The 24,919-nt window shown below is 44.2% G+C and overlaps 3 protein-coding genes across 3 annotated transcripts; 1 reads left to right on the top strand and 2 right to left on the bottom strand.

The window, feature by feature from the left end:
• Window positions 1-3,284: 3,284 nt before the first annotated feature.
• LOC120698159 (lipoyl synthase 2, chloroplastic-like) lies at window positions 3,285-5,909 on the bottom strand. The gene is made up of 7 exons (XM_039981684.1): window positions 5,287-5,909; window positions 4,985-5,166; window positions 4,808-4,898; window positions 4,580-4,737; window positions 4,143-4,314; window positions 3,917-4,027; window positions 3,285-3,610 (listed from the first exon to the last, which is right to left on the bottom strand). The coding sequence occupies exons 1-5, from the start codon at window positions 5,593-5,595 to the stop codon at window positions 4,251-4,253; spliced, it is 804 nt and encodes a 267-aa protein (XP_039837618.1). The 5' UTR covers window positions 5,596-5,909; the 3' UTR covers window positions 3,285-3,610; window positions 3,917-4,027; window positions 4,143-4,250.
• Window positions 5,910-6,043: 134 nt separating this feature from the next.
• On the bottom strand, window positions 6,044-12,481 carry LOC120698157 (protein PAT1 homolog 1-like). Its single transcript, XM_039981683.1, has 5 exons — window positions 12,178-12,481; window positions 11,821-11,984; window positions 9,842-9,898; window positions 9,261-9,330; window positions 6,044-8,675 (listed from the first exon to the last, which is right to left on the bottom strand). The coding sequence occupies exons 1-5, from the start codon at window positions 12,239-12,241 to the stop codon at window positions 6,607-6,609; spliced, it is 2,424 nt and encodes an 807-aa protein (XP_039837617.1). The 5' UTR covers window positions 12,242-12,481; the 3' UTR covers window positions 6,044-6,606.
• Window positions 12,482-16,858: 4,377 nt separating this feature from the next.
• Window positions 16,859-24,263, top strand: LOC120698156 (serine/threonine-protein kinase tricornered-like). Its single transcript, XM_039981682.1, has 14 exons — window positions 16,859-17,117; window positions 17,764-18,147; window positions 18,833-19,007; window positions 20,038-20,121; window positions 20,210-20,451; window positions 20,544-20,781; window positions 21,301-21,380; window positions 21,497-21,581; window positions 21,989-22,120; window positions 22,192-22,305; window positions 23,162-23,209; window positions 23,588-23,672; window positions 23,772-23,828; window positions 23,915-24,263. Exons 2-14 carry the CDS (start codon window positions 17,936-17,938, stop codon window positions 24,034-24,036), a joined length of 1,674 nt encoding a protein of 557 aa, XP_039837616.1. The 5' UTR covers window positions 16,859-17,117; window positions 17,764-17,935; the 3' UTR covers window positions 24,037-24,263.
• The last annotated feature ends 656 nt before the right edge of the window (window positions 24,264-24,919 follow it).

Below are 24,919 nucleotides of genomic sequence, written 5' to 3'. Positions count from 1 at the left end.
CTAATGGAAAGGAATCCCACCATGGAGGATATCAGCCGGATCAACAACATCTGATCGAACAATAGGTCAATAGCTAGCCGAAGTAGTCTGTCCCTCTCACTTTAATTAACACGGGGCCATTGTGCTACTTGTCCGCTAAACTACTCAACATGCATGGCGGTGCCCAATGCCGAATCTCAAAATTTTGAAAAAATATGCCCAATCTCAATCACATCGGACTTTCAGAGAAAATAAAAGTAGATACTGAATCATTAGAAACGGCTACTTTTGAGCAAGCTCAACCACCCATCCGAACCATTGACACATGAGTTCCCATTTGACAAGTTGGAGAAAAAGTTCTTCTTCTTTGAAATGATAAGTGGGAGAAAAAGATTGATGTACCATTATCCTTCAAAGTAGAAAGTGGCATGCTGGCATACTTTTAAATAATGGAAACATTTCTTTTTTCATTTGACAAAAACAAGGGCTCATGCCGTACGCATATTGCAAAGAGTCTAGACTAAAAATAAATTCAGAATCAGGTATTTGAATAGATATATAAATATTTACATAAACCCCTTTTAATTGTGTCGGTACCCTGTAGCAGGGATACCCACTCCTACTGCAGGAAGGTAGAACTCGTGTAGTCATCCATAACCACACACTAAAGGGCAGACTAGTCGGGCCCCAGGGGTCCGGCTCTTACCTCACCGGGCCAACGGCCCCGCACCCGTTCCCCGCTCTGGGAACGGGTCCGGTGACGCCACGTGTCCCTGAGGAGGGGAAGCTCCGCGCCAAAAGTCGAGGCCTCGGACCCCCATATGGGTCCGGGACCTCTCCGCGTCCGTTCGGACCTCCCACGCGCGTAGAACAAATAGACTGTCGGGGCGGGGTCCGGGGGCGCCACGTGTCCCGCGGGCGCGAGTCTTCCGCTGGAAGACTCGCCCACCCACCGCATTCAATGCGGGTGGTTGAGGCGTGCTCTGCCATCGCGGCATGCGGGGCAGCTTTTGTCAGTCCTCACTGTATACCGCATATTACCGAGGTACACAGTGCAGCCGCATCCGCGCAGAGACCGTCTACCGCATTAAATGGATACGACGGCACGGCACACTTTTCATCATACCGCCTACGCCGCAAGCTACACGGCCTGTTCAGCTACGCAGCAGGCTACGGCAAGCTACGCCGCAAGCTACGCCCTGGCGCCGTTTCGACAAGACAAGGCATGGCTATGCCGGACGGAAGATTCCCACGGGCAAAGCAAGGAAATCCATAAATAAGATCTCCGTCACCTGCAACGACATAACGTCTGTACAGTATGTTATTTTATACTACATCGCTGGACCCATCTGTCGGGGACCCAACAACTATGTACACTCCTCCCTTGAGATATAAAAGGGAGGAGTATGTAAAGCCAAGCTAGAAAAAAGGGAAGGCAGACACAACACAAGCTCGGATTCACTCCGAACAATCCCGTCCTCAACCTCTTGAGAGCACAAGCAATACAACACACAGTTGACGTAGAGTATTACGCTCCGGCGGGCCGAACCACTCTAAACTTGCTGTGTTCATCGTCATATAGATTGGACTAATCCTAGCTACCCCGAGTACTCACCCTCTGGATTTAGACGGGTGCACTACGCCACCCCGGCTGTGGGTTTGCACACAACGACAAATTGTTTAAGATCATGACTAATAGTCGCAATCGACTAAAAGTAAATTCAGAATCAGGCATTTGAATAGATATATAAATATTTATATAAACCCCCTTTAATTGTTTAAGATCATGACTAATAGTCGCAATCCGATTAGGCGGTTATTAAGAACTTTTTTTTGGGGGGTGGGGGGGGGGGGGGGGTATGTAACTAAATTGGGAAGCAGAGCGTCGGAACCAGCGCTTGCCGACGGCAGCGACCTCACCGTGATGGCAATTGCGGATCCGGTCCAGCTACCTCAAGTCCGCCTCTGCTCGCACCAAGCGGAGAAGAACATGTTTTGCCATACCCCAAACCTTCCAGGCCCAAGCGCAAAGGGTAGGAGACAACGAAGGAACGAGAGCCTTTTGGATTCTGACCACTATAGGAGGTGGGTTTCGGAGATATGCCATCTCACAATGGGGTTTCGTCACCTTGTCATTATCAAATGCATTCCACCGGGATGGTATTTCTGCAGCCCGTGCGTATCGTGCGGAGCTCCGCGTCCTGCCCCCCCCCCCCCCCCCCCCCTCCTCGTCATTATCAAATGCATTCCACCGGGATGGTATTTTTGCAGCCCGTGCGTATCGTGCGGAGGTCCGCGTCCTGCGCCCCCCCCACCCCCACCCACCCCCCTCGTTCCTGATTGCTATTGCTGAAATGCTGATAGTGCATTGCCCTTAATTCTTGACAGTTTCTCCTCGAAACACATCGCCGGTTTTTTTTTCAGAATGTTTATTTTACCTTCCACACGATTCCCTATGTAGTCAAGAACAAACTCACTACTCATATGAGTCCCCTAGAAGACCAGACCATAACTGAAAATTCAAAACTTTACTGGCAGCTTACAACGATAGCTCAGTTGTCCTAGGTACTGTGATTACTGTTTTATCTCCTCGTGGAGTCGAACGCTAGAAACCAAGTGGCCACATTTTTTTTTCTTCTGGAAAGATTCAAGTGGCCACATTGTATCGGGGTCTTGAAATTGGCATTTCCGGGAACTGTTTCGTGGAATCACAGTACTGAATGAGTTGAAAACCTCAGAAACCATCGATGGGGATTAAAAAGGACTTGATCGCCTGCCAGGAGAATAAAAAAAATAAAATGTTTGGGCCAAAGCTCAGAGGAGATCGTATCATCTATGAAGATGACCAAATTAGTGACGACCCATGTGCCACAGAGCATTTCATCATCACCTGGCCAAACACTTAAAAAATGGGGTGAGAGGCTCGAACTCTCGACCTCGGAGAGTCAGGATCACTCAAGAAGCTATGATACCTACGCGCTAGCCAACTGCGCCACCACCCCGTCATGCTAGCTGTGCAAATGAAATATATAAAGTAAAGACCCCATGCACTGGACCACCATCCGAGTTCATTTGAGCCTTGCTTTCCTTCCGCCCCTTTTCCATGAGACATTTTACATATTTGGCTTAAACCTTGCAGCTTTCCACTGGAAGTAGTCGCAATTGTTGTTGCTTATTATGCAGCTTGAACAGAACATCAATGTACATGTTTTTAATTAGGATGAATCATTGCTCCATTTTTATTTATTAAAAAAAAACGGTATAAGTGGAGAAATAAAAAAATAAGGAAAAAATTCCTTTCGGGCTAAGAAAAATACTAACTGATTCTCATCATCTGGCCACATTTCCATACACATCTGAAATGGTGCAAATCAAAATTTTGGCAATTTTACCCTAAGGCAGCCGAAGTAACAGTGTAACACAAATAATTACAGGATCATCAGTATTACAAGTCTTGTCTTTCCAAATGCCTACGGCATACTATAACACAATATTGAGTATGGGGATATGATCGAAGAGCAGAAGCGGCCTGAAGGTAGATGGCTAAGATGCAGTAGATGCAAAGTGTTTCCTTTTTACGTCTGACTAAATTCTGGACAAAGAGCTCTCCTGCGCGATATGACGACCGAACCTGGAAACATGCAACAAGTACAAAAGCAAGTGCTAGTGAATAGCTAATAACAGCAACACCGAATGGCATGTATCCTGCTAACAAGTTCGACGGCCAGCAGTGTTACAAGCCTTTCCTGGACATGATTCAATGAATGCTCAAATACAAGTTAAAGCATTATCCTTCTCTATGCCGCAATGAGCATTGGTAAAATCCCCTGTCTTTTTAGAAAGCATATTGTTCCTTTTCCATGATGATGACACTTTTTTTTCGGGAAGGGGGGGGGGGGGGGGTCAATGGTGCCGAAAAGCAGCATGTCATGCTTACCAGAGGTCCACTAGCCACATAGAGAAAACCTAAAGATTCTCCGTAATCCTTCCAGAAATCGAACTTCTCAGGAGTCACATACTCTCTAACTGTTAAGTGTCTTTCTGTGGGCTGTAAAATCAGGAAACTTCAGTGTAGTGTTACAAGAAGAAAATCTGGGAAAGTGGGGTAATACATGAATGGGTAAAAAATATGTCACAGGCGATGAAGACCAAACGGTCCAAACCTGTAAATATTGCCCCAAGGTCAGGATATCAACATCGACAGCCCTCAAGTCAGCCATGGTTTGCTTCACCTCCTCATCTGTCTCTCCTAGACCAAGCATGATAGAGGACTATGTTACCATGCCCGCCTTGCTAATCTTAGCATGTTTCAGAACAGCTAAACTCTGATCATATCTGCAGGGACAAGAAACCAGGTGTAAGAGGAAAAAAAACTTGGCCAAACACAACTGCAACGATGCCACTGATTTTATATGATTTGGTTTTCTTGACTTAGTTTTCAAAAATAGGAATTGCAGATATCCATGATTGGTATTATAAAACTTGTGATTCTAGAAAGCCTTAAATGGGTGTCACAATCCCCAGGAATATGTATTGATAAAACTTATACAGAGGAGCTGGAAAAATATTGTGACAGAAATGAAATCAAGAGGAGCATTACCCTGCTCGGGGATCCCTAACTATTCTCTGCAGACTCTTCACTGTTTCGATGTTATGTGCATATACATCTAGACCAGAGTTTGCTAATGATGAAACAGCATCCAGGTCACCTCGAAAATCTGAAGTCAGGCACTCCACCAAAATCCCAGGTTTCAACTCCTGGAAAAAAAAAACTTAGCACAGTAGATTGGAATACCGCCGTCAAACTAGAGTGCTGCAAGGGATAAACCTTGAGAGATCTGACTGTTTGAGCAAAATGGCCACTTCCACCATCAGGAAGGTCATCCCTATCAACACTTGTCAGCACAACATAGTCTACTCTGCAAAGGACGTTATCTGTCAGGCAACCTGTAGGCTGTAGCCTAACCATCACCTTCAACATGTCAAACTCTGCCAGAGATCATACCCCCAACTCGCGACTGCCATGGCTGTCTTCAGAGGCTCCAGGGCGTCCGGCGCTGGAGGCTTGTTGCTAGTTTTCACGGCGCAGAATCGACAACCCCGGGTAGAGGTATCACCTAGGAGCATGATCGTCGCGGTCGCGATGCCGTCCCCTTCCCCGCCAGCCCCGCCGCCTCCATTCCAGCACTGCACACCATCACCATTACAACGAAATCAAACCAAAACCGGAAACAATACCCGCATTACGGCCTACAATGCATCGAATCTTAAGTTCTTAAGACTACCATTTAGCCGTGCCGATCCTACCTCTCCGATGTTGGGGCACTGGGCCTCGACGCAGACGGTGTTGAGCTTGAGCTCGCCGAGCGACTCCCTCAGCCTCGCGTACTTCTCCCCCTGCGCCGCCCGCTGCCGCAGCCACGCCGGCTTCTTCACCTCGGGGTCCCGCCCCGTGTACGGCCCCGGAGGCGCCCAACACACCGACTTCGCCGTCGCTTCCCCTTCGACCTGGCACCGCACCACCGCCGCCGACCTGCGCCGAGGACAGCGGCTCAGACTAGCGGGGCGCGCGCGAACCAAGGGAGGCGGCGGCCTCGCCGCGAACGAGCTCTGCATTGCGGCGTGCGGGGAAATCGGAGCGAGAGCGATTAACCCTATGGCGCCATCGCTGTGTAATGAGCCGCGCCGGGCGCCGGCGATGGGTTCGAAGTGGAAGGACGAGCAGGTTGTTACGGTTTGGAAAAGTCTAAATTACCCATGAGAATGGCGCGCCAGAAGGTTTTACGGTGTTGATCTATGGCAGGATTGTGAGTGGTGACTCCTGCGAGAAACTCAGAGATATTTTTCGACAAAGAAAGAATCAGAAATAACAGAGGCGCACGAGTCTTCGACTGCTATGAGAAGGCAAGCAAACAGCAAACAGCAATTAACAGCTAATTGGCTATTAGAGCAGCAGAACAACCGTTTGGCAAACTTTCTTGATGCACAACCTAAACCTGGCAGCTTGCCTCTGCCAAACATCAATCTTTGCAACCTCGTTGTATAAATAGAATAAAGAGATGAATAAGCACATACAAAAGGCATCGAAAAGAATTACAATATCAGCAAAGTGTATGTACGAATTAATAGACTAATCAAACGAATACGAAGCTTATATTACAATCCATATAGGAAGAGAGACGGGAGCAGTAGATACAACTGAAGCAGATCACTCACGCCTTTGGCGCATCAACCGGTTGAAGTAAACGTCGCCAGAAACAAGTAGGTGGCACGGTGGTACGGTATGCTGTTGCTCAACTAACGTCCTCCTCAATGGGAGAAAATAGGTCAATTAGGCTACCAGCAACAGATGTCCAATTCACCACTACACAGTTACAACAGGATACATACATGCATAATCTATTATAACGATCAGGGGTGATATAAAAGGACCTACATAAAGGAGATTTTCAGTCTATAAATATAATCTTGATCCTACACATGGTCACATCCTGAATGCTAACTTCACCGAGCCAATGGAACTTCTCCAAGCTCGCACCTTACCATGAGGTCACAAGCACATCTCCAGATATACCATCTGAAGACAAACTGCACATATAAATTAAGCTTTGGGTCTCTTCAATGGCGCTATCCTGGAACTGATTCATGTCCACGGCTAGCATTAGGACTGAAACCAGAAACATGTGTAGACTTTCGAGCAAAATCTAGCAGTGTTTGGCGATGCTGGTCATTAGTATGAGGAAGGCTTGCACGTAGCAACTCAACAGGCATCTCCCTGCTAACTGCTTTGGTGGCATCAGGTCCACCCAGAGAGTTGGATCCCTGCATGGCAAACCTCTGTACAATACTTTCATACTTGCTGTCACAGTATTTTGTCAGCAGTCCAAAGAAGGCATCAAATGATGCTTGCCAAAGTGATCGCGTTGATCTGCTGTAGTTTGCTGCAGAATGAGGATCTGCCAGTAGCTCAGTTGCTCTATCCAATACATATTTGATGATCAGAGAGGCCCCATCACCAGCAGAGCTACCCAGTGGTCTGAGAGGTGGCTGCTGCGATGAACAGACAACAGCAGCAAGGCAGGCACTGAGAGCACTTAGTTCCATATGGTGCACACAAGAGGAAACAGTCTTGGCAAGACTAGTTGTTGTTTCTGCAGCACCAGAGTCTGACGGCAAACCCCCAAACAAGCTCCTAAGATGTCGGAAGACAGCCATACAAACTATACGGGTCAGCTCACTTCCAGGGACAAGAAGTCGAAGATAGCGTGCCAAAAGCTTGCGTCCTTTAGGGAGAGAAACAATACGAAGAAAAATTAGGTCATCCTTAGGGGCCAATCCAGATGAGTGGCCAGGTTTGTTGGGGCCAAAAGGGTCAACGAGCTGAAGTGAGGCAGCTAAGCCCTCAAGGAGGACTTGTCGCCTTCGCCTTAGTTGGAAACTGTTGTCCTGTGGCTGATTAGACTGTAAGAACCGATCAATGTCATCAACATCCAGAAGAAGACGAAGAGAATCTTCAACAGTTATTCTGGCTGCAAGCATTGGTTCTTTCTCCAATGGCCTCATGGATGACTTATGATCATACAAACCATCACCAGATACAGGCAAATCAACTTCAAGAAGAGGGCGAGGTCTACGTATGGCAGAGAATGAAACTCCTCCATTAGCATCAACCTGTAGATATGAATGCTGGTCACCACCAGACCGGGACTTCGAGGGGAACTCTTTTATTGATATAGGGCAGAAGTTGGACTTTTGAGAATTTATGGATCTTTTGGCTTTACAAGCTTGGTGGTAGTAGTCATCGATGTAAGGATCATTGCTGTGACTTGCAGAGTGCTGCATTTTTAAGATGCTTTCGATCTCCTCAGACGACATGTACTTGGATCTGAACTTTATCCCCACACTCTCACTATGCTGGCTACTTGCATCAGAAGGCTGTTGAAGTAAGCGCATGCTGCGCTTTCCTCTTCCTGACCTTGATCTCTTGTCTCTGGGTGAAGGCACAGTAGGAATATGATCAAAATTGCCCATTATCTCTAGAGATTGATGGTGATAGAATAGGTGAGGCTGCAAGTTTAGGTAATTCTGAAAAGATGGCTGGACTGGTGGTAATCTCTGTTGCTGCTGAGAATAAAGCAATGAAGACATTGAACTACTTGGACGAGATAATTGTGGTTGCAATAAACTGGACCGCCGGTTAAGGTGATCAAAAGCAAATGGGCCAGCTTGATTCGGCCAATCATTTTGCACAAGATTGTTCATTGAAGGATCTGCAGCGGCGTAAGATATGCTTCGTCCATAAGGCAGTCCATGAGATGGACCATGCATATGATATGGAGAGCCAGAAAGCGACGAACTTGGAGAACCCATGTGGTGACCAGCAGCAGATGATGGAATGCTCGAGTGCCGTGTAAGACCTTGAGCAGGATAAGGCAGCCCAGCGCTGCCACCTGGTGGTGGATATGATGTAAATGAAGTAGATCTGTGTAGCAGAATAGGTTCGCTTGAGCGGTGCTGTAGTGGTTGATCGGGATATGAAGATGTGCGAGACAGTGGTTTGGACTCTCCAAAGTGAGGTGAAGATTGCAGCTGCGAGCACCACTGTTTGCTGTCCATAAATTCATCACCGTCTAGCATACCCTGATCTACCCAACTGGTTAAGTCTGAATCTGGAACCCAGTCAGTAGTTAAAGAACCTGAAGGAAGAAATTATGTAGGTCAGTGAATATTGCAAAAAATGTGATGAAAAAAAATGACACCAGTTATTTCTCAACAAGGAAATATATTATTATTACATTGATAACAGTGATTCAGATAAGCACTTGCAACAGACAGGATATGGTGGTAGTTTTGGAGGGGCAAAGATAGGGGGCATGATCAGCCTGAGTACTTTCTCGGGGCACATTGGACATGAACAAAGTCTTTTTTTCTTTTACCAAGGGCCAACTAGATATTTTTTGCCTTTTTCGCATCATGTTATTTGTAAAAGGTGTGGTGCTTTATGACAAAATAAGCATGACTTTGGATTACCCATCAGCAAAATATCTAATCTTCAGTGTGCCAGCAAGTGTAACATATTTACAATGTCCAGAGCTATTTTAGACTAATATAAGAATATAAGATGTTCAAGATGTCACACAAAATGAAATTATGCCATATCAAGATAAATAAATCGTTCTCAGTGTAAAAGTGAAGATTCAATAATAACTAAAGCTGATCCTTGTTTATACATATATGCGGCTCTAAGCTTCATGGTAATAGAGGGCAGAAATGTTACTTACTTTCTCTTGAAATTGATCGTCTATCACCAATAACGCCAGGATTCCTTGTTCCACTAATACTTCGGTTCAACTGAATATATGAAGTGTAGCAAGACAAAAAAAAGTTATTATTGTAAAAGAGTATAATATAGATACTATTCAATGTATCATGAAGCCACCCAAAATCAAATAAAAAAACTTTAAAGAGGGGCATATATAATCTCAAGATTCATAACATAATATCCAACTGGAAAAAAAATGGGAATACTATGTAACTTAATCACTTTTATGTGCATGTGTGGCTAAGAAGAAATGGTTGGGCACGCGGTGTATATGAATAGACATGGTTGTAAAGAGTTAAAGAAAAGAACGATAATGAATAAATAGCATAGCCTTAAGAAACCTTTAAAAAAGAACAATATAATGAATAAATAGCATAGCCTTAAGAAACCTTCAAACATCTGCTCGCCAAACAATTCACTACCATGGATACAGTAAATCATATGAGCTGAGATATATTATATTCTTAAATATGAGAATTTTGAAGTAGAAGACACAAATTGAACTGATCACCAATCAAGAAAGTGGTACAAGGCACTAACCTTTGCAAAAGTGCTTGCAAGATCATCAATTTCAGACAAGTTACTCATACAATCAATCTGCAGGAAGACAAATGGCAGACAAATTATCATGATGAAAGAATAGAAGTAAACCAGGAAAAGGAAGTGAGACAAGGGAAGGAGCAAATGCACCAATAGTTAGGGCTGGATTTAATGAATAATTAATTCTTAGATCAGCCCATGAAGAAAATTGGTAGCACAGCCTAAAAGTTTGGTAGGTAATCTTTCATATCATTGCGATATAACTATATTACAGCAATCTAGCTGCATTTTTAGAGCACAAACGCATGTTGTTGTCCAGATCCAGACAAGTACAACAGTTACAACGCTACAACTACAAACTATATTCACTGATTAAATTGTTAGCAAGAACATGAGCAGTAGTGCTCATGCACAGCTCCTATGACCATTTCTCTAAACACTTCCAAGTGCCACCTATACCAAACAGTAACCCATACTTATTGCAATATATTTGAATGTCCTTTTATTCCAATTGCACCTCAATCTCAAGCTCTGGCCACTAGCTACTAAAATATTAGTTGAAAGGGGGATTTGCATTATAGAGAAAAAGGAACTACAGCTGTCAAGAACTTAAATACAATGGAAGCAAGAAATAAAAAAGCTTGAGTAACAGCATTTATACAAGGTCTAATATTGCACATTTCAATTTAACATTGAACTCTACAGCGATTGAAGTTGGAGATTGAGCAACAATGGCAGCAGTTAAAGCATCTGACTTCTTTTCAGAAGGAAACAATGTTTTACAGTCGTCCGACTAATCGCGATTAGTCGCGATTAGTCAGGCTTATCGTTCCCTTGGCACCGATAAGGAGCAACGACTAGGTATGAGCGACTAGAATTCTAGTTGTCCGATTAGTCGTCGATTAGTCGTTCGACTAGGTAGGAAAACGATCAGATTTGCAGTAATGGGCCGTGTCAACTGTGGTTGGGCTGCTGGGCTGGCATTAGGCCCATTAGGTTTTAGGTATATATGCACAAATGCATGTGCCTCAGACCCGCTGTCACCCAAATCTCACAAGTGAGTGACCAACTGACCATCATTGCGGTGTTCATGCTTGATATACACTATGTAATGTATAGTATACATATCATATCGGTCCTAGCATGATAGGACGACTATACAGACGACTAGGCTCGACTAGGCTCGACTAATCGGCCTGATCGACGACTAATCTCGACTAATCACCTTATCGGTGACATGGCGACTAGATCCGACTAGACGACCGTAAAACATTGGAAGGAAACTCGATGAACAGGGATGTGTCCTACCTGATCACTCTCACAATGGAAATAGCTTTAACACGACAACAACAAATTTATATGGAGTAAATCAAACACAATGGCAGGTCTCTTAGACTGTTATAAGGCAGAAGGCTAATTCAGAAACAATATCATAAAAATACTTTCTTCTTTTCTCCACTGCCAAGCCAGACATAAAACAACTTAGCTGATGCTATTCAGGTATTTCAATAATGTTCAAACAAGCCCAAACTAGTTAGTAGCAGAAAAGTTCTGGATTTCTAATCTGTTATCTACTCACACATAAATGTATATTCAAAGTTCTCTATTTTGGAGGAATTTCAATGCATGCTTTGGGCTCACAAGTAGGAATATGATTTTCTAAATTATTGCATCATATACATGCCTTGGACTATCTGGAATGCAGGTATGAATCTCAATTCCACCAAATATTGGGCCTGGAACAGGAAAGTTAGGGCTAACTGATCCCTTGGTGCAAAAGCAACCCCTAACACTGTGGATATGTCAAAATCACGTCCTACCAATCCTACCGTAGAAAATAGCACTCAAGTCACTCTCGCTATTCATCCAACAGTAGCAGGCACCAACAAAACCAAACCTATATGAAGCATGCAATGCACAAAATCCATAGGAAATTATGAAGCCAGCTTTGCCAGATATGAAGGTGCCGAGAGCCGCACCTCATCCCCCATAGAAGAGAACTGGTAGCCCCCATCATCATGTCCACCAAATCCGCCACCATCGCCGTCGGCGCCTCCATCCTCCAAAAACCCACCCAGCTCTGGCCCCTCCATGGGCCCCTTGCCGAAGAAGGTGTACTGCGCCGCGTCGAAGCGCGAGTTCTCTGCAGATGAAGAGAGAGAGAAACTGCGATTTTAGCTGATCGAGCCCAACAGCCCCGAGCAATTCCCAAGCGGCAAGCGCGCCATGAACAACCAGCAACAACCACCGCTAAAATCCCGAGGATGCCACCATCAAAACCGCACTCAACAAAATCCCAACGGAAGCACGCCAAAATTAGCCGCGAAGAATATCACCTGCGGGCGAAGACGAGGACGCGGCGCCTCCCCCGCCGCCGCCACCCGCCCTGACGCCCCTCATCGCCTCGAAGCCCCCGCGGCAGCACGCGGCGGCGCGAACGGCGCGCTAGGGTTTGGGTTCCCGCGTGGGGTTTGGATCTGACGAGAGCAGAGGGGGAGGAGCGAGGGCTACAGCTCGCCTCCGCCCTCAGTCTTGCTTACTTCCCTTCTCTTCTCCCTTTGGACTTAAAGCCAAAGAAACCCCGAGGAAATATAGAAAATCGAAAAAGGGGCCGGAATTATGGCAGGGAAGGAAGCTTAACTGAAAATCGCATGCTTTTTATAGAACAATGTGAGAATGATATCCAATGAGATTTTTCGGGGAAACTTGCACGCCTGCGAAACGCGAGGATTATGTGGAGAGGCCAGATCGATTAGCGCTAGCGCTGGTGGATTATTTGGGTCGTAAAGGAGAAGACTCCGTCTTGGCTTGCGTGTTACTCTACCTACATTTCTTTATTTATGGGTCCCTTTTGCGCGTGTTGTTTTCTATACATTTCTCTCTCTCTCGGGCACTTCTATCTATAGTTCTATTTGGCTTCTTTAGCCTGTTTTTCTCTCTCTTCGATGATCATTAGTCACACTAAATCACGCGCCTTTGTGTAAACAACTTTTTGGCACTTGGCGAAAACATTGGCATGCATGACCGTTTTCATGCGAGGGATGTGCAGCGACCTCTGCCCTTGTGACTTTGTGAGCACCTAATAAAATAAAAATGATTTTTTCATCGTAATAACAAATGCTTTGCCCCTGAAATTGACTGTCTGGCTCGAGCATTTAGAGTTTTGAGATTCTAGCTCTGCGGGGGTTGGGAAGATCGAACAGTTCTTGCATCATTGGGTCGCTGCCTCTCTCTCTCTCTCTCGTGTGAACATGACCGTACCGGATATTGAGCTACGCTAAAAGTATCCATCTTTCGCAATCATTTAACCATGACACCGTTTTATCTCGAGAAAAAATTACTGCGACGGTATGACGTCACCACAGCGACGGCGAATGCGCCGCCCCACCCAAGCGACAGTGAACGATGTCCTACTTCGGCAGTGATCGGTAACATGCCTAAACACGACACGTCCCCATAAAACCATATCTTCGTGTTACTTTTTTTTCTAATGACAATGGGCTGCTAGTGCAGTCTCCTTTGTGCGCACCAAGCGACCATGATCAACTGCACACGTGCCATCGGTGCATCGTAAGTCGTGTCCACTCTCCACTGTCGATCGATCGAGCGTCGCAGCAGGCCAATTGAATTGAGCCTTGAAACCATACTCAGAAAAAAAAACCTTGAAACCACATGGTTTAATCATTCAAGTACTAACTGCCGCCCCGATCCAAACCACGTGAGTACAAGAAAAAACACGCGCGCGATGATTGCGTCTGACCTCTCGCGATCTGAACGCAGCCAGCCAGGGAGAGGCTCGCGTATCCGTCCGATGGTTCGCGGAAACAAGCCGACAAGGCAAAGCGGCGAGTGAGACAACGCTCGAAGCTGCGCCACCCGTATGTTTTTTTTCTTGCGCCAGACTCCAACCAACCCAACCCAACCCAACCCAACCCGAGACGCGGTGTGAATGTGAACCCAACCGCGACCGCGACACGACCAGCGGCCGAAGCGGGTAGCATTTGCTTTGCCGCGCGCGGCCAGCTTGAGTGCTTGGCCCCCCGCGTGGCCGCGTCCGCCCCCGCCGGCTCTCTCCTCCCGTCGGCCGGGCGGCGTTGCATTTGGCGTCAAGCAACCGCGCCCCGCCTTCTCTTCCCCCGCAACGGAGTGGTTGCACCTGCCCCCCTTCCTGTCCCCGGTGAACGAGGCTTGAAAGAAAGGCGGGGACCTCATCGCCGTACTCGTACGTGCGACGGCAACTGGGATTCTGCCGGCGGGGATCGAGTTGGTGGCGTGGCGACATGGAGGAACGAGCGACGAGGGGCCGAGGGGGGCGACGCCAGACAGAGCAACCTCTCCCATGCCGTGTGTGTCTGCTGCCCTGCACGCTTCGCAGCTGAACTGACTGCTGGACTGCTGGTTCCGTCTCCGGCTGTGTTTAGTTTCAAAATTTCTCTCTCTAAAATTTTACTATTCATCTATCACATTAAATCATTTATCTCATGTATGAAGTATTAAATGTAGGTAAATAAAAAAACTAATTGTATAGTTTTGATGTACATGACGAGACGAATCTTTTGAGCCTAGTTAGATCATGGTAGGACAAAAATTACCACAAACAAATAAAAAATATTACAATGTGCTACAGTGTCCGATGTGACTCTTTTTACCATCATTTTACGGATCTAAACACAGCCTCGAGCATTTGGGATTTTGGGTTGTTAGGGGTCAGGACACGGGCGTCCCTGTCCTACGGTTAGGTTGCGGGCTTCAGCCGATGGCGGTGAGAACTGAGAACTGAAGCGGCTTTCGGGGAGTGTTAGCTCGCTCCTGCAAGCGTGAGGTGCTAGCTACTGCGATTGCGACTGCAGTGCGGAGCATATTCTCTTGCGAGCTTGCAGCACAATTGCGGTGGCATGTCAATGACGGAGACAAAGGTTAGGACGAGGAGTCTGGTTTAGCCCAGCCTTAGCATATCTCGTAGACGTTTTTTGCGGGGGTTTTTTTTTGCGGGTATATCTCGTAGACGTTTCACACCACTACTACTCTAGCTGGACTCATTTGCACGCTAGCTTGAGTGGTATTAAGGGTGTGAAATGTCGCTTCTATTTAGTTCACTTAACTGTATTGAGGTGGGGTCGATGGTGAGTTGGCGATGTAAGAGTGGTCACTTCACAACGCTTGGGAACTTGTCTGGATAAAACCATTGGCTCTCAATGCATGAGGGAAAAAGTGAAAAATAAATTAATTTACACTTTACCAGACCCAATATGCGTCAATTGAAGATGGTTATTGTTTTTTTTTCAAAACAAGGTCCAATCGACATAGAAATATGCAATTTTTGCAACACAAAAAGTATCATAGTCTGTTTGTTTTGAGTTCTAGCTTCATATTTTGAGCTTGCTTATCAAGTGGTGATGTCGTCCTCTAACAAAAATTCCTTTTCTGTCCTTAAAGAAGTCAGTAGGGCAAAGTGGACGTTCCAATTGAAAATATATACAAATTGAGCCTCAATCCTGTTTGGGCACACAAACTAATTTGGATTGAAAAAAAAGCTAATAGTTGTTTTCTGTCATCTCACCTAACATCTGGCAAAAATATGAAAAGGGGAAGAGAGAGGGAAAGTCAAAATAGCCGTTTCACCACAAATTACCTACAAATGGAGACACATAACAAAATCATTTTTGTTATCTAACTTTGGCTAGCGAGAATTGCGGAATGGGTGATGGCTACATCTATATTTTATACTATAAAAGCTGAAGCAATTGCAAACAATTCTCACCCAAAGTGGGACCACCATTACCCCTCACGGATGGTCCCAAATTGCAAGTCTCGAGATGGTGGATAGATGAAAACAAATATTTCTAAAATGTTTCCACCCAAAACCTCCAACTTTTCTCACCACGGCTCTCCTACGTACCCACCCATCACATTGATGTGTTATTTAGACAATGTCAACGTTAATTTAGGAAATATCAACATTAATTGATCATGGCAAGAGAGGACATGGTCAATAATCATAAATGTTAATATTATATTTTATAGCATAGATTTAGCATAAAATATATTCTACGATTAATATTTATTAACATAGACTTAGCATAAAATATATTCTACGATTAATATTTATTAACATAGACTTAGCATAAAATATATTCTACGATTAATCTAATAATATTTATTTTGCAACATAAATATCAATATTATATTTTATAACATAAATGTTAATACTATTTTGTATACATTTAGTTAAATTCAAAATTATTTGACTTATCTGGAAAGCGAAAGTTACGTTTTTGTTGGGACGGAGAGGTATGTCACGTAACGTAACTTTCAGCTGCTCGAGCGATTCTGACATCGAGACAATAACGTGAATCGCAGCCAATCGACGTGTGGCAAATGGGGACATCGAAAACACCTGTTCCCATAATTTTCTAATTTTTTTCTAGGGGATTACGGGCCGTTCACCCACTCGCCCGCCCGAAGGCGGCAGCGCGTGCAACCGAACAAATGGACCTCCATTTTTCTTCTTCTTCTTTTTTAAATACGGCAGGAGCACTGCTCACTCCATTTTTCTTCTCCCCCCACCGTTTCCGAAACACCAAGCGCCCCAGCAGAATGAACGAGCGGGGTCCATTTGATTTGATTTGTGGCCGTGTATCCGTAAAAAGTAAAATAGTGGGAAAAAGGGTCGCATCGGACACTGTAGCACATTGTAGTACTTTTTCTTTGTTTGTGGTAATTGTTGTCATACAATGATCTAACTAGGCTCAAAAGATTCGTCTCGTCGTGTACATCAAAACTATGCAAATAGTTTTTTTATTTATTTATATTTAATGTTCCATGTATGAGGTAAAAAATTTGATGTGATAGATGAATAGTGAAATTTGGATAGACAAATTTTAAAAGTAAACACAACCCTCGCATTTGCGCGGCAGAGGGGCCGCACAGTGATGGAGGGCGGGCGAGGAAGAAGGATAGCGCGCGCGGAGCCAGCCAAGGAAGCCTGCAGGAAGTTTGTTTCCGCGAGTCAAAGGCAAGACCAGCTACTCCCCTCCTACACACACCTCCTCCTCCTCTCTCTCTCTCTAGCCTCTCTCACACTCCTCTCTACTCTCTCTCCTTGGTCTCACACGGTTTGCCTCCCCCCACGAAAAGACAACCAACCCGGGGCAGCGAGAGGAAAGGGAAAAGCGGGTCGCGCGAGTGCCCCCTCTCCCCCTGCTTTTGCTCCAATCGCGGCGCCGCCCCGCGCGAGATCCGCCCCGCGTGCCCCGCCGCCAGCGCCGCCGCCGAGGTGAGCGCCGCCCTCTCCACCGATCCGCGCCGGGGCTCCGCTCCGCCCCTGCCCGCCCGATTTGGCACGCGGTTTTGGCCCGGGGTTCCCCTCCCCCCTTCTAACTGCTGTCGCGTCTGCTGTTTTTGTTCGGGGCTGTGCTGGGAGTTGCGGGGGGACTCGCTCGTCTCGTGAGTCTCCGGTGGCGAATTGGCGCTCGCCGGTGCGTGGCTCTGGTTCTGGTCTTGGGGACTGAGTTGGGCGGTTTGGTTCTCTGGTTAGTTGGTGGGTTTTGGTGCCGCTTTTCGCTAGTGATTTTTGGGGGCCTCGCGCCGCGGCAATGCGATTCCTCCACCGAATTCCGCGGCTCTGGGTGCCGAAATGGAGTTGTTCGAGAAATTTTGTTGTGGCCCCTTTTTTATGGTTGGGACTGAGATCTTAAGCTCTGTCGTCGTGGTTTGGACGTGCTCCTTTTGATGGGCAATTCGAGTTCAGCGTTGTCGAATTTTGAAATCCGGAGTAGGTTTATGTGTGCCGTGGGCGAACGGGCTTGAATTATTAAAATCAGAACTGTTCCGCTGACATTTTCAGTTCCGTCTAGTCGTGCGATGGGTGGCACAACTTGGGCGGAACGGCTCTGATTGCGGATTATTTTATTTTGTTTCAGATAGAGGTGCCGTCCCCAGCATCGTGTTCAACGGAGAGTTGTTGATTTGGATACCTGATCCAATTGAGGTGGATTGAGTGATTTGACCGTTTCAACATCCCCCCGTGCCTGCTTCCTTTGATCAGGATAAGAGGCTTGGCCGGTTCCAGAGATGATGCCATTGTGATTGGGGATGGATTCTGCTAGAAGTTGGTTCCAGAAGTTCCAGCCGAGGGACAAATCGAAGTCTCCTGCAGTGGCTGCCAGCCATGGAAAGGATCCAGGAAAGCCCCCGATGGATGACGCCCCTTCTAGTGCCACAAAACAGAGGGTTGCTGCGGCAAAGCAGTACATTGAGAACCACTACAAGACCCAGATGAAGTCCCTGCAAGATAGGAAAGAGAGGTAGGCAGTCCAATGGACTCAAAATTGTTTGTACCCTTGCCTGCTTTAGCTGTAGATTTTGTACCCATTGATTTTTACATACAAATAGCAGAAATCGAAGTTTCAATTGTAGTGTTAGTGTAGCATGGAAAGAAATGAAGGACCCCCATCTTGCTGTTAATGACCAGGATGCCCAACAACAATTCACATGCCATGTTGGGACTGGAATGGTAAACACAGGTGCAGCCATGTGGATGATTAAGATCAAGTCCTTACTAGTGCGTTGGGACCTTGGCTGTGCCCAGAATAGAAAGCCCAATTATGGCGTTAACTCAAGTTAGGTAGAATACAGTGACTTAGCAAAACCAATATCTTAACACCAAAATATAATGCATGAGCTGATTTTTTTAGGATTGCCTTATTAAACAAACACTTTACTCAAGTAAATTTGCATACTCATTCTAAATGCTGTGCGCATGCTGCCATCCCCCTCCCACAACCACCACTACCACCAGACACACACTCAATTCTGCGTACCAATCTACTTCTCTGTGTTTTCTTCTACTCAATGGCATTCACTTGCAGCAAATTTTTTTTTAATCTTCACATGTTGGTTTGCTTTTAGCTTCTCTGTGTTTTCTTCTACTCAATGGCATTCACTTGCAGCATTTTTTTTATCTTACTTCACATGTTGGTTTGCTTTTAGGCGCTGGATGTTGGAGAGAAAATTACAAGATGCTGAAGTTCCTGTAGAAGAGCAAAATAATATTTTGAAGCATTTGGAAAAAAAGGAGACTGAATACATGCGTTTGCAGAGACACAAGATGGGAGTTGAAGATTTCGAACTTTTGACTATTATTGGGAGAGGTGCATTTGGAGAGGTACTGTTCATTTCAGTTTCCATCGTTTGCCTCCCAGCTATCGTATTTTTAACAATTTGTGCAGACCAGAGCAATGATATACTCAGTATTTCTTTGTATTTTGAATTCTATCCCATCTGTGATTGTTCTGCACATACTAGTGTTGTGCTTGACATTATTGGTCATACCATCTTTTTTCACTAAATAAACGTGAATATTTCATATAATTGGAAATTTGTACTGCCTTGCTGCTCTGTCTTGTATTTTTCAACTTTACACATAACTCCTTTGCTTGTAAGAAAACTGGGATACAGTTAACCTTTTTGTCCTTGTTCTGCTGACTTTTATCTGGCACGTAAGAATTCTTTGGTATTTGGACCTTCTATGGGCCATGTCAGCTTTAGTCTCCAATTTGATGGCATTCAATTGTCATGTTCATGTGGTTCCTTGATGCATGCTTGTGCTGAGTTTCTATTCGTTGCATCCACATATGCAAATATTGTAACGCAGCCTGGCTGTTTCCACCATACCATTTTCATGTTCCTCATCCATCGTTAAGGTTGCTTCGATGGACTAGACCACTTTATCGTGGCTGGCAGGCAGTTAACCATTTTTGAGAGGAACACGTGTCTTTAGATAGATTCACCAGCTGCTTATGTTTCACTCACCTCCTATGTCTGCCACTGTTTATGGAAAAGGGTGCAGCCCTTGATTTTCATAATATACCTGTGAAAAAGAAGCCTTTTGTCCTTGATGCCCATTCTAGGCTTTTTGATTCTTGGAGTTAATCTGTCACGTTTTTGCGATCTGCTGGTTACTTTTTTTATATTTAATCAATATATTTGGATGAACACCTTTTCACTACAAGGCTCTCCTTTTCTTTAAAAATAAGAGAAAAAAAGTAACCTAGTGCAGTTGATTCATGCAGTTTTAAGTAAGATTTTTCTTCTATCTTCTATTTCAGTTGACTCTTGACTCTTTTCCTTTCTTTACTTGTTATGCTACTCTTTTCCCTGAGTCACTTATGCCGCTCTAAATTTTAATTGTGCAGGTGCGTCTTTGTAGAGAGAAGACCTCTAAGAATGTTTACGCAATGAAAAAGCTCAAGAAATCTGAAATGCTTCGTAGGGGCCAGGTACCATGTACGGTCTGTCTGCATTATTTTGCATTGTCTCCATTTCTGATTTGCATGTTATACTCTAACACGTGTGTGCATATTTCAGGTAGAACATGTCAAAGCTGAAAGGAATCTTCTTGCAGAAGTTGATAGTGCTTACATAGTTAAGCTCTATTATTCTTTCCAAGATGAAGAATTCCTATATCTCATCATGGAATACCTTCCTGGTGGGGACATGATGACTTTACTCATGCGCAAGGACACACTAACAGAAGATGAAGCTAGATTCTATATTGCAGAAACTGTGCTTGCCATTGAATCTATTCACAAGCACAACTACATTCACCGGTACCATACAAGTGTTCCTCCTCCCCCCCCCCCCTAAAAAAGCCAGGTGATTCTATAATTTAAATGATGTATCTCTGTGTTCCTTTTATCAGGGATATCAAGCCAGACAATCTGTTGTTAGATCGCAGTGGTCACCTGAAGCTTTCTGACTTTGGTTTGTGTAAACCTTTGGACAGCAGTAATTTTCCAAATTTGAATGAACCAGATTATACGCCTGGAAAAGGCACGAAACCTTTGCCTGATAATACCAGTCGGTTAAGCAACCCTTCTGCACCGAGGCGTACACAGCAGGAGCAACTATCACACTGGCAAAAGAATCGCCGAATGTTGGTAAGTAGCATATTCGAACTTGGGTTAACTTATCAATGGCCAGGAAATAGCATTCCAATTTTATGGTGTCTTTTTATTTGATTGTTGTGATTCAATTTTCTCCACCTGCACTTTATCTACTTTTGGCATCCTATTTGTCATAAAGCCATACAAAAGTTACACTGCTCCTTCAAATTTTCATGTTTTGAACTGTGTTTTCACTGATGAGTTTGTATTTAGTCTGAACATATCTATCTGAATCAATCATTATTAAACTTCTAAAAGGATGACAATGGTTCCCAATTTGAAGGATATATTGTTTTGTTGACGTAAACCAATCTCCTTTTAAAAGGATATAATAATAATAAACTTCTAAAAGGATGATAATTATGCATGACACCAGTTGATGGTGAACCTGGGTCCTTCGTAAGTCTTCAGCTAGATTTTTGTTCCTTTTTCTATAATTCTGGTTTCTGTGTCGTCTTGCTGACCATACACTTGAGCACAGTTAACATGTTTAATTGCACTTTTGGCACACAGGCATATTCAACAGTTGGTACACCTGATTATATTGCTCCAGAAGTTCTACTGAAGAAAGGATATGGAATGGAGTGTGACTGGTTAGGCTTCTTATCTTGTAATTTTATCTTTTGTTATTAAACTTAGTAATTCTACGACACCCCTATGCATTGTGTACTTTCATGCATTCTTGACATCAGATTTTTTTCTTCCTTAGGTGGTCCCTTGGTGCTATCATGTATGAAATGCTTGTTGGTTACCCTCCATTTTATTCAGAGGATCCAATGTCAACTTGCAGAAAGGTACGTGTGATATCCACAGGAATACAAGATACATACGCTTGTCATACATATTCTATATTCAGGTTTGTCCGATGCAAGCTTCATAAATAGAATTGTGTCAAACTGGTAACACTTACTTGAGAGCAGATTACGCGATGTGCCACAGTAGCGTGACTATGTCTTGTAAACACAATTACATTGTGGCTGGGAGTTGATGGTTATATGCTTATTTAATTATTGTGGACATTATATATATATAAAAAAGATCCCACATCTCATTGACTAGCCCACTGGTATAGATGGAAAGTGCATCTTAAGTGGTGGTATGGATGCAAATTTCCCAACTTCCTCATTTACTGTAGTAAAGCAAAATACTATTATGACTTTATGAGCATGCATCTCAACTTAATTTTTCTCTGTTCATGCAGATTGTGAACTGGAGAAGTCACTTGAAATTCCCTGAAGAGGCAAAGCTTTCTCCTGAAGCTAAGGATCTCATCAGCAAGCTTTTGTGTAATGTCGAGCAGAGACTAGGCACAAAAGGAGCCCATGAAATAAAAGTGCGTCATGTTTTATGCATACATTTGCATTACTCTCAAGTACCCAACTAATTTCACTGTACTTTCTCTAGGCGCATCCATGGTTTAGAGGTGTTCAATGGGATAAATTGTATCAGATGAAAGCTGCTTTCATACCAGAAGTGAATGGCGAGTTAGATACTCAAAATTTTGAGAAATTTGAGGAGGTAATGTTCTACTTTCTCAGTTTGATTTACTTCTGCAGATTATCTGCATCAATACATTTGCCTACTGTATAAAACTTGGTGGTTGTCAATGCCACATACCAGTCATTTATAGTGTCTGTGAGCCTATTTTCATGTTTATTCTCATATCGAGTAGTGTTCATTCTATATTCGAATAGTACCTGTGGGCACAGCTAGCATATGTACAGATTGAATAGAAGGGGTTCCCCAGAATGCTTTTTTTATTTCGAGACAAGGCCAACTCCATTTCCATTCACAGTAAAATGGAAATACAGAAGTTTGAAACAGAAACAGACAGGAAGAGGAAAAAGTGGCAGACACTGAGTGTGAGCACTACTGCTAGGCGATCATTCCTATCTAGTCAATCAACTAGCGCTGGCGCAAACAAATAGAGGTTGGGGCACAGGCCACAACTGCTCAAAACCACCCAAATTGGTTCGCCAGAATGTCTTGAGCAATGTTTACTTCAGAGAGGTGAATATCACCATCTGATTCCTTGGTTCCCTGTTCATTGTAGGCTAAATCTCTCTGTAGGGTATTCAAAAGTCAAAACTTTCCAGGTTAGATCCCTAGTAGTACAATTAAATGAATTCAGTGATCTAATCAAAATTTCTATCTGATGCTTAGGCAATACGACTGGGCAGATCGGGAGGAACAGTATTAATCTTAGTTTTGGGATTATCCAATCATAATACTCTGTTCTTTAATTGTTTCAATGATAGCGTGTTTGTTGTTGATCTGGTGGAACTTGAATTATGAGTGCATCGACAATTTTAGTAAACATTTTTTAAAAAGTTGTACTGACATGCATTTGATTAACTCTTCCACTATTTTGTAGACTGGTGCTCAAATGCAAAGTTCATCCAAGTCTGGCCCATGGAGAAAGGTATGCATGACTTTCCATGAAAACCTTTTTGTAGTGGAAGTTTACAGGACAGAACTAGTTATGGAAAGTTCCATATCTGCTGTTCAAGTGTAATGTTTTATTGTTTATGTTTTTTCATTGATTACCCCCCTCAATCCAAGAATAGCCAAATCTGTGCTCAGAAGTGTCACACTGTGGGCATGAAAAAGTATTCATGTTCATCTAGCATGCATCTGCTAACCATGAAATGTAAAGAAACTTATGCATTTCCAAGGTTGCTAAGACTTGGAGGGCACTGATATTTAGGACATTGACTGGAAAATTTACTAGCATGGACCTTTTAGCTTCATTTTATTACTATCCTCTTTCAATGGATTGAAGAATACTATTCTTTTACAGATGCTTCCATCGAAGGATGCAAACTTTGTTGGATATACTTACAAGAACTTTGAAATTGTAAATGATGATGAAGTGGCAGGAATTGGTTAGCTCTCCCTTAACCTTGTTCATCCTCTGCACTATTTCACCTTGTTTAATTATATATATTAATTTGACAAAAATGATTTTGTGCTTGGTGCAACAGCAGAGTTGAAGAAAAAGACTTCAAAGCCAAAGCGGCCAACCATCAAGACATTGTTTGGTAATGAGCAGAACCAGTATTTTACGTGCCCCTCCACTATCTTATCTTTGTGATCGATCCACTTAGCTTCATTCATCTCTGAACAGAGAGCATGGACGAAGAGGAGCCTGTTCAAGGAAGTTTCTTAAGCATGTTGCCCCCGAAGGAGGGGCAACCTTCCTCCCACTCCAGCATTCCACCAGAACAATACCAACCTCGACGTAAATAGGATAAGGAGGTTCAAAAAGTAAAGCATAGGAAAGTAAAACAAGGAAAAAAAATTCTGCTGCCTTTTGATCATCCCGCTCCCTGTCTGTAAATCCTAACCGATGCTTTCTTTAGTCAAATGCTTTAAAAGAACCTCTCCGTCCAAATAGTATGGCAATAGCTGTGTTCGCTGTATGTTATGGTTCCAACCATTCTCAACCTCTCAAGACATACTGGCTTGCATCTGTATACTCGTAACCAGGCACGAGCTGCAGCGAGCATGAGTATGACTTGGCATATCGGCATCATATCTTGTTTGGTTTTCGTAACCTTTGCAGGAGCTTTGACTAACCGAAGCCCCCAGAACTCCACAAGCCGCTATCGTGGGCTGTTGACGTTTTGTCGTGGGCAGCTGCTTTCACCAGCCATTGGTCTCACCATATTTTCCCAATTAAATCGTGTTATTTGTTCGTTGCCGGGCTGCAGTTTATGTTTTTCACGAACACTAGGGCGTGATTGTGGTTTCAGGCTGAACTGAGCCAGGCTCCGGTGGCCAGTCCAAGCACATGCAACAATGCTGTCAATATGATTGGTTGCCTGTTTATTTCTAGCCTGTCTAGTGAAATTGTTTGGTTGGCTGTATGGTAGCTGCACACACGCCAACCACATTTCAGCTATCTCTACTACGCAGGTCGGATTTTTCGGCATCCTCCGAGCTAGGCTCATCAGCAGCTTTTACATCTCAACAGCCAGGCCCAACTGATGATCTAGGTTTTCCTCTAGAATTGAAGATACGTTGACCGCTAATTAGGGGTGTCAAACAAAGTTAGTTTATAAAATCAACTTCAGAACCCCTGCATTAGGAACCCTGACGAATCCAATGAGATTTTTGACCACGTGATTTG

The sequence above is a fragment of the Panicum virgatum genome, chromosome 3K, assembly GCF_016808335.1.
Source record: "Panicum virgatum strain AP13 chromosome 3K, P.virgatum_v5, whole genome shotgun sequence".
In the NCBI taxonomy this organism is placed as follows: Eukaryota; Viridiplantae; Streptophyta; class Magnoliopsida; order Poales; family Poaceae; genus Panicum; species Panicum virgatum.
This window is presented reverse-complemented; position numbering and strand designations above follow the sequence as displayed.

Coding starts and splice junctions, on each gene's coding strand:
- LOC120698157 (XM_039981683.1), bottom strand. CDS start 12,241: ATGAGGGGCGTCAGGGCGGGTGGCGGCGGCGGGGGAGGCGCCGCGTCC. Junction 11,985..12,177: donor GTCCTCGTCTTCGCCCGCAG/GTGATATTCTTC, acceptor CTTCATCTGCAG/AGAACTCGCGCTTCGACGCG. Junction 9,331..9,841: donor TTGCAAGCACTTTTGCAAAG/GTTAGTGCCTTG, acceptor TCATATATTCAG/TTGAACCGAAGTATTAGTGG.
- LOC120698156 (XM_039981682.1), top strand. CDS start 17,936: ATGGATTCTGCTAGAAGTTGGTTCCAGAAGTTCCAGCCGAGGGACAAA. Junction 22,121..22,191: donor AAGGAGCCCATGAAATAAAA/GTGCGTCATGTT, acceptor TACTTTCTCTAG/GCGCATCCATGGTTTAGAGG. Junction 23,210..23,587: donor AGTCTGGCCCATGGAGAAAG/GTATGCATGACT, acceptor ATTCTTTTACAG/ATGCTTCCATCGAAGGATGC.
- LOC120698159 (XM_039981684.1), bottom strand. CDS start 5,595: ATGCAGAGCTCGTTCGCGGCGAGGCCGCCGCCTCCCTTGGTTCGCGCG. Junction 4,899..4,984: donor ATGGCAGTCGCGAGTTGGGG/GTATGATCTCTG, acceptor CGTCCTTTGCAG/AGTAGACTATGTTGTGCTGA. Junction 4,315..4,579: donor GTTAGGGATCCCCGAGCAGG/GTAATGCTCCTC, acceptor TTGTCCCTGCAG/ATATGATCAGAGTTTAGCTG.